Source organism: Sitophilus oryzae, unplaced genomic scaffold (genome assembly GCF_002938485.1).
Source record: "Sitophilus oryzae breed Bouriz unplaced genomic scaffold, Soryzae_2.0 scaffold_1500_pilon_pilon, whole genome shotgun sequence".
NCBI lineage: Eukaryota > Metazoa > Arthropoda > Insecta > Coleoptera > Curculionidae > Sitophilus > Sitophilus oryzae.
Genome location: NW_022146171.1, coordinates 3,557,225 through 3,567,893, shown reverse-complemented (window position 1 = coordinate 3,567,893; position 10,669 = coordinate 3,557,225). Strand labels below are relative to the sequence as shown.

The 10,669-nt window shown below is 32.7% G+C and overlaps 1 protein-coding gene across 2 annotated transcripts in view; it reads left to right on the top strand.

The window, feature by feature from the left end:
• Positions 1-1,224: 1,224 nt before the first annotated feature.
• The window catches only part of LOC115878159 (insulin-like growth factor-binding protein complex acid labile subunit), a 73,620-nt gene continuing 64,175 nt past the window's right edge, over positions 1,225-10,669 (top strand). Inside the window, exons 1-2 of one of the 2 annotated variants that reach the window (XM_030894542.1) lie at positions 1,225-1,497; positions 7,496-7,686. In XM_030894542.1, coding sequence (XP_030750402.1) covers positions 7,516-7,686 — 171 coding nt within the window. In that variant the 5' untranslated portion in view covers positions 1,225-1,497; positions 7,496-7,515. Of the gene's footprint in view, positions 1,498-7,185; positions 7,283-7,495; positions 7,687-10,669 lie in introns of those variants that run through there. The other variant, XM_030894543.1, reaches the window with a different exon arrangement.

Sequence of the window (10,669 nt, the reverse complement as noted above, 5' to 3'; positions counted from 1 at the left end):
AATTGCTTGATAAAGAAAATCATATAAAACCATTATATTGACAACGTCGCAAATTGTATGCGAAGGTCGTCGATCAAACTGTCAATCAAAAAGTCAATGGCTGATGGCTGCTAGCTCGGAATATTTTAAATACCTATATTTTCTTAATTTTTACGGTTACAAAGAGGTTTTATTAAATTTTTATGCTTAACATAGGTCAATCCACATCTATATAAGGTAATAAAGTGCTAATATCCGATGTTTTTCCTTAATCTATATAGAAAATTTTACATTTTTACTGTCTGTAATATCGACTGGAACCCTGCAACGGTCTAAGAGACTGGAAGACATTTCTCAAGACTTTTTTTGATTTAAGTAAGAACAATCTTCGGATTGTCACGGATTTTTTAACAAGACACTGTCTCTACAATGATCTCCTCAGTAGACTGAAGCTAAGAGACACCGCGAATGTCGATTCTGTGAGGAAAATGGGGAAACACCAGAACTCATCACTGAGTACGCCGAGACGACAACCATTCGTGCTATATACTTATTCACCTTCTCCCTTACCTTAGATTACCTTCTCCCTTACCTTACAATCTACAAATGGGCGAAAATGGAAGTCAGGAGGATTGGATTCAGGAAGTCATTTTCCATATCATTCATATCAATCAGCAGGAATGGTACTAGAACTAGAGAAATTGAAAGGGTGGCTGCAATAACTAGGCAGCTCCACTTTTTTCGAAAATGGGATTTTTAATGAATTACCCTGTAGAAAAATTGCAGTTACAACCAAATCAGTTCTCTCAATATAACAGTACATATTACATAAATGGCGACGTTAGTTGGAGCTGCTTTGGATTTGCAGACCCTTTCTTTGGGTTTGCAGCACAAACTGAGCAGCTCTTTTTCGATTTCCCACAAATTTATTAAAATGGAGCTGCCTGCATGGTTATTGCAGCCACCCCTTCAATTGCCTTTTTCTGCAGACAATTTGTTGTTATCTGTGCGGATTGTACAAGGGGAAAAATAAAACGACAAATTAATGAAGAGAACGAAAGTTTGACTGGACGCGGCCTGGACCGTCGGCGACGGACGACGGCGTAGGCGTGTCTTTGGCGCGCGGCGTCTTGCACCAATGGCGCTACCGCCGCCGGCCGTGGCGTCTTCTTCGGCGTCTTCCTCGGCGCCGCCGAAGAATGTCCTCGCCGGCGGCAAAGTCGAGTCGCGGCGGCGGCGGCTGGAGACCTGGAGCGCGCCAGCCGCCGCGATCGCCACTCGCGGTGTCGGTCAGTTGCGGTCCAGACGTTGTCAGCGGACGAACGGGAATCAACTGTCAACACTAGTTATCGGAAAGCCGGGCGATTTTTCTCATAGCAATTTCCGATATCTCGAAAGAATTGTTTACGGGGACAATTTGAGAAAAAAATAGTGTTTTTTAATAAAAAGTGATTTTTTAATGTGACTTTTTAGTGTTGCTTTTTTGTGTTTGGATTTTTTCGAGATTATCACACCAAGGTTTGTTATACAAAAGTCTGTCTTTTATAATAATTCAGATTTTGTTCCCCTTTACTCTGATTATTATTTTTCTCTCTCTGATGAGTTTTCTCGATACAGTTATTTAAAAATAACAGGTCTGTTTAATTTTTCTTTCAAAATTAAAATCATTGGTTGTCTCTATAAAAAAATAGCAGTCGGTATCTCTAAATTATCAACTAAATACCATACAAACGAAAAACGGCGTTAGAGATGAGTTGGAAATGAAGATCATTGTCATTGAGTATGTAAAATTGTATGGGGTACCTATATCATTGCTCGTGGTTTCAAAGCCAATTGGACGCCGTTTTTCGACCATACCGTATTCTCAACCTCAACATACTGAATTTTTATTTGATTTTTGAAGAAAATTTGAATAACGATATAAAAGATGGTTAGTTTAATATTAAATTTTATTCATGTGCAACCTAGTCTTAAACAATATAACATACAGTATATCCCCAGATTACCTTTACAAGAGGAAAACTTTCTTATTATTGACATTTTGAGAAAAATGCATTCTTCATTAACATTTTTGTTTGTTTGTTATACTTTTACAAATTTCTATACCATTTTAGAGAAAAATTGAAAAAAAAACATGAAAATATAGTTGATTTTTGCCTGTATTATAGTATGAAATTTCTTTGTCAAAGATCTTTTATAAAAGATCTTTGATAGTGTAATACTGGTCAAGTCCTAAGATCAAAACGTGTTTCTATGGTAATATAATTTCGTATATTTATTCGTATTTTTCGTTTATTTTTATTTTCATATTTAGTCAGTTTCACCAAGTCAGTTTTAAAATGTTAAAAAAGCAAGCAGCACAATTTTTTTTAGTTCAATGCTACGGAAAGGTGATAATAGTTATCGGAAAATGTGATACTTTAACAAGAGCAAAATCGTTGACGTTAATCAAAATTAATAATAACCATCTATCAAAGAATGAAATCGAAATTATATTACCATATAAAAGACTTTTGTTTTTTAGGACTTCACTACTGACTCACGTTGACTTAGGACTTTGTTTTTAGGAAAAATCACCTATGTTTTCATGTTTTTTTTCAATTTTCTTTAAAACGGTATAGAAATTTGGAAAAGTATAAACGGGATTAATCATTTTAGAACAAGCAAACATTTTTATGAAGAATGCATTTTTCTCAAAAAGTCAATAATAAGAAAGTTTTTCCTCGTGTAAAGACTATCCGGGGACATACTGTATATCAAAGAATTAAATTATTTTATCATTCTTCTTAATGTCATCCTTGATTAATATAGACAAGGATGTCATCAAGCAAAGCACGCTGGACTACCAAAATTTTGGATTAAACATATGATTGCATTTTCACTTATTAATTGCTAACTAATATTAAGGTCCGGTTGTACAGGGTGGGTCAAATTCGACGCTTTTAAATGGAAACACCTTTTTCTATAGGAGATAGACGAAAACTAATATCAGTGTCTGGAGCTCAATTTTGAAAACCGCACATCAATATCTGTTACCGTTTCGGTGATACGGGGTGTTTTTCAAAAATGTGCATTTTTAACAAATCGCTGTAACCTTTTTGCTATGGAAAATTTTGTATTTCTATGAAAACATTTACAAAGCACCTTTTTACGTAGAATTTAATGGTTTAAGTATAATTTTTTTAAAATTAATAATTTAAGAGTTATCAACAGAATAATTGACTTTTTATTTGGGACACCCTCTATATTTTTAATTAACTGAAAAGAATTAAAAATTACCTTTCCAAAAATATAGCACACTTAATATTTTGTTATAATCCCCTTCGAAATACAGAATTTTTAAAAGTTCGCCAATTTTAACTAGTAGGCTTTGGACCCCTTATTGATGATATGCCCTTAATGGAACTCGGAAACATATTTTTCTAGCAAGACGACGCACCGCCTCTGAACGCTGAAGTTACCAGCAAATTTTTGCAGCCAATTTCAAGAATAATTGAATAGCTAACCAAGATCCCAGCCTTAGTGCCCATGGACAATGGATCTAATCCTATGAATATATTTGCGGAATTATAAAGGTTCCTTATTCTTCTGTATAATCTAGACAAGAATTAGAAATACTTAGGAGTTATAAGAGGGTATCTTTCACCCCCACAGAGTTAATGAATTCCGCGAGAAATGTTAAAAAACTGCCCCGTCTGTCCATAAACAGAAGACGGTGGATATGTCGAACACCTGTAGCAAAATCTCATGTCTTGGTTTGCTATTTATTTTTATTGTTGTTAGATATAGTTTAAATGTGTTGATGTTGGTTAAATATATTTTAAATTGTTATAAAATTCTGCATCTCTCATAGCAAATATTATTTTCGTTTTAATTGATGCTCACAGCTAGAATTTTTTTGCATTACAGCCGGTGCCGTTCAAAGCCTACTTATTTAAAGTGGGCGAATTTTTATATACTCTATATCTCGAAGAGGAATCGAGCAAAATATCAAGTGTGTTATATTTTTGGAAAGGTAATTTTAAATTATTTTCAATAAATTAAAAATATACAGGGTATCCCATATGAAAAATCAAATTTTCTGTTGATAATTCTTAAATTATCTATTTAAAAAAAAATTATACTTAAACCATTAAATTCTACGTAAAAAGGTGCTTTGGAAATGTTTTTATAAAAATACAAAATTTTCCATAGCAAAAAAGTTACAGCGATTTGTTAAAAATGCATATTTTTGAAAAACACCCCGTAACTCCGAAACGGTAACAGATATAGATATGCGGTTTTCACCATCATGTTTTTGACAAAAATTGAGCTCCAGACGCAGATATTAGTTTTTGTCTATCTCCTATAGAAAAGGATGTTTCCATTTAAAAGCATTGAATTTGACCCACCCTGTACATTCTCGATTCAGGCTGAGTTCAGATTTAAAGTAAGTTCAAAATTTTAATAGGTTATTTAATGACTTCTTATCGATGAACTTAGTTCCAAAATTAAGTTTTTGACGATTAAAATTGAGTCAGCCCGTTTCGAGGATTAAACTAGGATTTTAATTTCATCGATCGTCATTTCCAAGCCAATTGGGCGCAGTTTTGTTTTCGATTACACGGGACTACAAGAAAAATATACCTAAATAGAATTTAAAGTTCACTTGAACTCGAATTTAAGCTATATTTGTACAATTGAGCTTTAACAAGATAAAAAATAGTCGTTTGAGGATGACTGTTTAGGCCTGGTCGTATATACTCAGTTCAGGGTGAGTTCAGGTAAAAAAAATAGAGTTCAAAAATTAGGTATTTTACTATTGAAATTGATCTAGCCCTTTTCGAGGATTAAACTGGGCTTTTAATAATCCTATACTACAAGAAAAATATACCTAAACAGAATTTCCGGGTTCAGCGTTCAGAGTTTACTTGAACTCCAGTTTAAGCAATGTTTGTACAACCGGACCTTAGTGCCACATATTTTTGATATTACATTATTGTAATAGGTATATTTGTACGTATATAACCAGTTTTTATCAATATCAATCAAGTTTTCACAATCTGAAAGAAAATATTTGAAGTAGGTATACCTGAAATATGCAAAATATTTTTAATACATGTTTGTTTTTTTTTGTAAAAAGTTTTTAATCGACTGCGTATTTTTCTGTAAAGTTTGAAGTAAAATTTCTTCATATTTTTCTCTAAAAGTTGACTGTTTCCATAATATTTCCTAAAACACAGTTAGTTGAATGTTCTTCTCATGTGTTCTTTAAAAAAATCATAGTCCTTTTTTCCAAAAAACTAATATTTTTTCAAATAATATATTTTTAAATTATGTTCAGCTATATTCTACACTTGTTAATAAATTTTTCAAATATTGTTATTTGCTTTTGAAAAGACATATTTTAGTAGTGCTAAGATTGGTCGGAAATCACGTAAAGTAAAAAAATTGGTTTATAAGTAGAAGGGCGAACTTTTAACAAATTATTTTTAGGGTTCCGTATCTCAAAATAAAAAAAAACGGAACCTTTATAGGATCACTTTGCCTGTCCGTCCGTCCGTCTGTCTGTCAAGACTGTTTATCTAAGGAACGCGTGGATATATCGACTTAAAATTTAAACCACACAGATACTAGGTCTATTATAAGCTATCCCTTGAATGTGTACAAAAATCAAAATTCTAAGTCAACGTAAAAAAAATATGGCTGTTTATGCCAGAAAAAACGTATATTTCGACACTCTGAAGGGAATCAAAATTTATAGTGAATTTCCATTGCCTTAGAACTTTGAAATTTGGCAAGTAATACCGTCTTATACTACAAGTCTTATACTACAAGTATTGTTGTACAAAAGTCTTGAAAAAGTCTTGCAAGACCAAGACTCTTGCAAGAAATTCAAGACAAGACTTTTAAAATTTCTTGTCTTGAAGACAAGACTTTAATATGCAAGAAATTTCAAGAGTCTTGCAAGATTTCTTGAATTTGAGATTTCTTGAAAGTAAGAAATGATACATTTTTTTTAAGTGATAATTAGGTCTTTCCGCAAGTTATGCCGGATTTATACAACATTTATGTAGTCGTAATGACAATCATAGTCATAATCATAAAAGTTAAAAAAAACCTTCATGCAATGTTATATTTTTAATTTTGTTAATGAATTCAATATTATTTTTAACTGAGATAGAAGGTTCATGATTAGGTAAATTTTCGAACTCCCTTGATAACCAACGCAAGTCGGAGAACCTACAGCCGAAACAATTGGGCGCATAGACTTGTCCGGTTTATGAATTTTTGGCAAAGCATACAATTTTGGTAATGAGGGATTGGATACTTGCAATTTTCTCTTTAAAGAAAAATCAATAAGGTTGTTACATTCTTTTAATGTTTTTTTAACATCTGTTACCATCATGTTACCATCTTAGACAAAGGATTCTACTAGGATTTTGACTTTTCCAGTAATTATACTTCAAAATTTGCGGGGAATGTCATTTTGGCCTTTGATTATCACCCGTCAAGAAAAATTTTGGTTAGAAAACAAAAGTTTATTGTTTTATAAGCTAAATATTATGCTTTCTCTATGGATACAACAGACTACAGCAAGTTATTGCTAGGATATTTTATTAATTTTAATTGTGTTTTTTAGACATTGTGACTGATCGTAAACTAAAAAGTATAAAGTGTAATTGAAACCACTGATTTATTCCACTAATTGGGAGGTTCTGAATGAAGCTTTATAGAAACTACTTGATAGACCTATGTGTCTTGCAAAGGTGTCTTGTTACAAATGTCAGATTTGACATTAATGTCTTGCCTTGTCTACAACAAAAAACAAACAAAAAAGCGTATAGATACTGAAACATGGGTTTTTGATTTAAACTTCTGATATCATCCGCCAAGAGACATTGTGGTTAGAAATCAAAAGTTTATTGTTTTATAAGCTAAATATTTGGCTTCCTCTGTGGATACAACTGACTACCGCAAGCTATTGGGCTGGAATATCCTAGCATATTCTATTAATTTTAATTGTGTTTTTAGACATGATCGTAAACTAAAAAGTATAAAGTGTAATTGAAACCACTAATTTATTCCACCAATTGCGAGGTTCTGAATGAAGCTTAAATCAAAAACCCATGTTCCAGTATCTATAAGCTTTTTTGTTTGTTTTTTGTTGTAGACAAGCCAAGATATTAATGTCAAATCTGACATTTGTAGCAAGTCGCATTTTTATATTATAAATCATTTATCTCAGGTCACTTTTTTGAAAGAATGTTAAAATCTTTTGTGTAATAGATAAAAGTCAAGTAAGCCATTAGCAAAAAAACTGGTGAGAATAATATATGATATAAAATTTCAGAAAAATCTCGAATTCATTTTGGTATACTAGAATTAACTCTTACTGGCAAAATAAAACAGAAATGCCATTCTTAGAGTCTTAGAGGCCCATAGTACCTATAGCGCTGTCATTCAACAACGTACTTTGTATCTGAACTCAAAAGATTTTGATTGAAACAAACCGATTTTTTTAATTTATTTTCAGAATAAAAGAAAGAACTAAAGATGGCTAAGAAGATGTATTTTCTGTCAGTATTTTACTCTGCTTTGCTCGGTGTTTCATTGGCGTTTCAGTGTCCGATATGGAGGGACATCTTACCTTGTACGTGCACACATTCCATTCCATTATCAAAGTCCGTCATTATAGAATGCGAGAAAATGACAACATACAGCCAGGTAAGCTTATATACTGATAATATTTTCGAAAACTGTCTACTATACAGGGTGGTGCGAATTGTATTCGGAAGACTTCGCCAACATATAAAAATAAGGGAAAAAAATCGTATAAATGCATGTCCCCAAATGGCTTCATTTCGGAGATATATTGTGTAGAAGTTTAATTTTTATTTCGATTTTTCGCAAATAATTTCTGAACTATGTCGATATTTGGATGAAAATTGGCATGTGGTTTTTTTTGACATTACCAACCACATATTTATAACTGGTTTGAAGAGTAACAGCTTTTCCTCTATATCGGTATAAAACTACTAACTGGAAAAATATACATTTTCGCCGTTTTTTACGTAAAAAAGGCTTCATGCTTCTTGGTAAAAATCGTACTAACCGTTTTCAAGATATTTGGAATGTAAATTTTCACTACATGTCATTATTGACAAAATATAAATGTTGACTCTAGATAGATATTTGAATTTTTTTATGTAATGTGTTTAATTATTATGCTTATAATATTTTTACCAAATTTGAACTTTTAAAGTTTCAATTTATTTTATAAAATGAATTGCGCTTTGTAAATAGATTTTGTTGTCACCCTGTATAAGTAAGCTTTATATATACGTTTTCGTATTTCAGATTTTAAGTTAGTAATTAATTACATTTGGGGGTTGGAACGTTTGGTGTTACAAAAGCAAAATAAAACATTAATTCATCACAATAGACCAAAACACTTTACTTGGCATTAGACGCGCGTTTCGCTAACCATGTTAGCATCATCAGCCAGATACTTAAAACTAAACTAATACCTACAAATTTAGCGTTTATATAGGCACTCAGTTGGCACTGACTAAGCGTGGCAAAACTAGCCAAGCGAGCCAAAAAGATAAACATCTCCACTGGAAAGGTCGGGTAAATATGAAATTACATGTAAAGATTGTAATCAGAAATATGTTGGGCAAACTCAAACAGATCAATATTAACTAGATTTAAAGAACATAAGATAAGATATGGTAGACAGATAAATCTTGCGTTGCTTAACATATTGTTGATTAAGATCATTGTAGACATATTAATAATTTAAAATTAATTAAATAAGTCTCAAATTACAGGAAATTAGATGCATATGAGAGCATCAAAATTAATAAATACAACAGGGATAATAGTCCAGTTTTTTTGTTCCTCTTGCTCTAGTACTGTCTCGGTAACTAATTTTTACGCTACGCTCAATTGGTTTTGACTTGCTTGGCAAGTTTTGCCATGCTTGGTCAGTGCCAAATGAGCGCCTATACAAACCCTCAATTTGTAGAAATTAGTTTATGATTAATCGTCTGGTGATGATTGGCTAGCGAAGATGGCTAGCGAACCGCCCGTCCAGTGCAAAAGTAAAGCGTTTTGGTGTCTTGTCAAAGTTTACAGTTCTGTTAATAATTCTGTAAAATTTGATATTGTGGTGAATTAGAGGTTTATTTTGCCCTTAATAATGTAACAAACAGTGGCGGATACAGAGGGAGGGCCCATGTGGCCAAGGCCCCCCCCCCCTTAAAATATATAAATTGGGTTAATTATTAGGCTTTTGGGTTAAAAATTGCACTCTAAAAAGCATATTCTACATTACATTTTGTTTGCCTCCCCCCCTAAAATAAATTCCTGTATCCGCCCCTGGTAACAAATATGAACTTATTTTCACATTATAAAGTCATGGTTTTTACATACATGACATTCGATACATTTATTTTTCTTTTGTAGAGAGATTTACCTTTTATATTCTTCACCAAAGTAAAACACTAATTCACTACAATACACCAAATCACAGGACGCGCATTTCGCAAAAATTGTTCATATACTGATGAACAATGGTTAATTGAACTAACATGGCTAATTGAACTAACATGGTTAATTGAAAAACATTTTTAATCATTTGCTGATGATGGTAACATGGTTAGAGAAACGCGCGTCCAGTGTTTAAAATAAAGTTTTTTTTGTGTATTGTAGTGAATTAGTGTGGCAGGCCGTAGCTCCAGCGGTAGTGTGTCGATCGACTGGGTTCGATCATGGGTTCGATCCCTAACCAGTACGGTCGCCTTATTTATTTAAATAAAAATATTTATTTATCTAAATAGAGCGACCAACGAGCCGCAGAGAGGCTTGTACAGCCTCTAAAATAGTGCCGTTCGGAGTCAGCGATAAACTGTAGGTCCCGTGTACTTGTGAAACACTGATGACACACATCACAAGTACATGCGAGAGGTAGTCGACGCTCTACCTACAGTATGGCACTGTAAGAAGGAGAAGTGAATTAGTGTTTTATTTCGCTATTGTAAGACTAAAGGTTGCAGCCCCAATTTAATATTTATATTCTTCTTTTAAAAATACCACATTGTTTTAATCTATACCTAGTGAATTTTGAAATACGACCTTTTTGAAACATTTTTTTAACAGTTCTGTCCGTTAAAACTCTAAAAGACCAAACCAAACCAAACCAAAACACCCTATTATTTGTCTAGTGATGAGCGAGACTGGTCTTCGCAGTGGTCTTACAAGACCGCCATATTTTCTAAAAGCTTTTATAGCAATTTTTCACATACCGAATATTTCCGTATGTTTTTGGCGAATAAAGCTTGATTTTCATGCATCCGTTATCCGACGATACGATGATACGATATTAATTTTATTGGTTGAATTTAAAGACTTTAATTGGTTAGAAACGGTTAACCAATCGAAGCCTTTAAATACAACCAATGAAATTAATATCGTATCAACGTATCGTCGGATAACGGATGCATGAAAATCAAGCTTAAGGCGCTCATATTTTTGCAACAATTCAAATAAAAAGTATGATAAATGTTAGATACCTGTTCAAAATTATTGTTTGAATTTATTGCAAATAGCGTTTTCCGGTTTTGGCATAACATTCTAAAGGGCTCAATGCTGATTCAATATACAGGGTGAGTCTTAAATAAGTACAAATATTTTTAGGGCTGGTAGA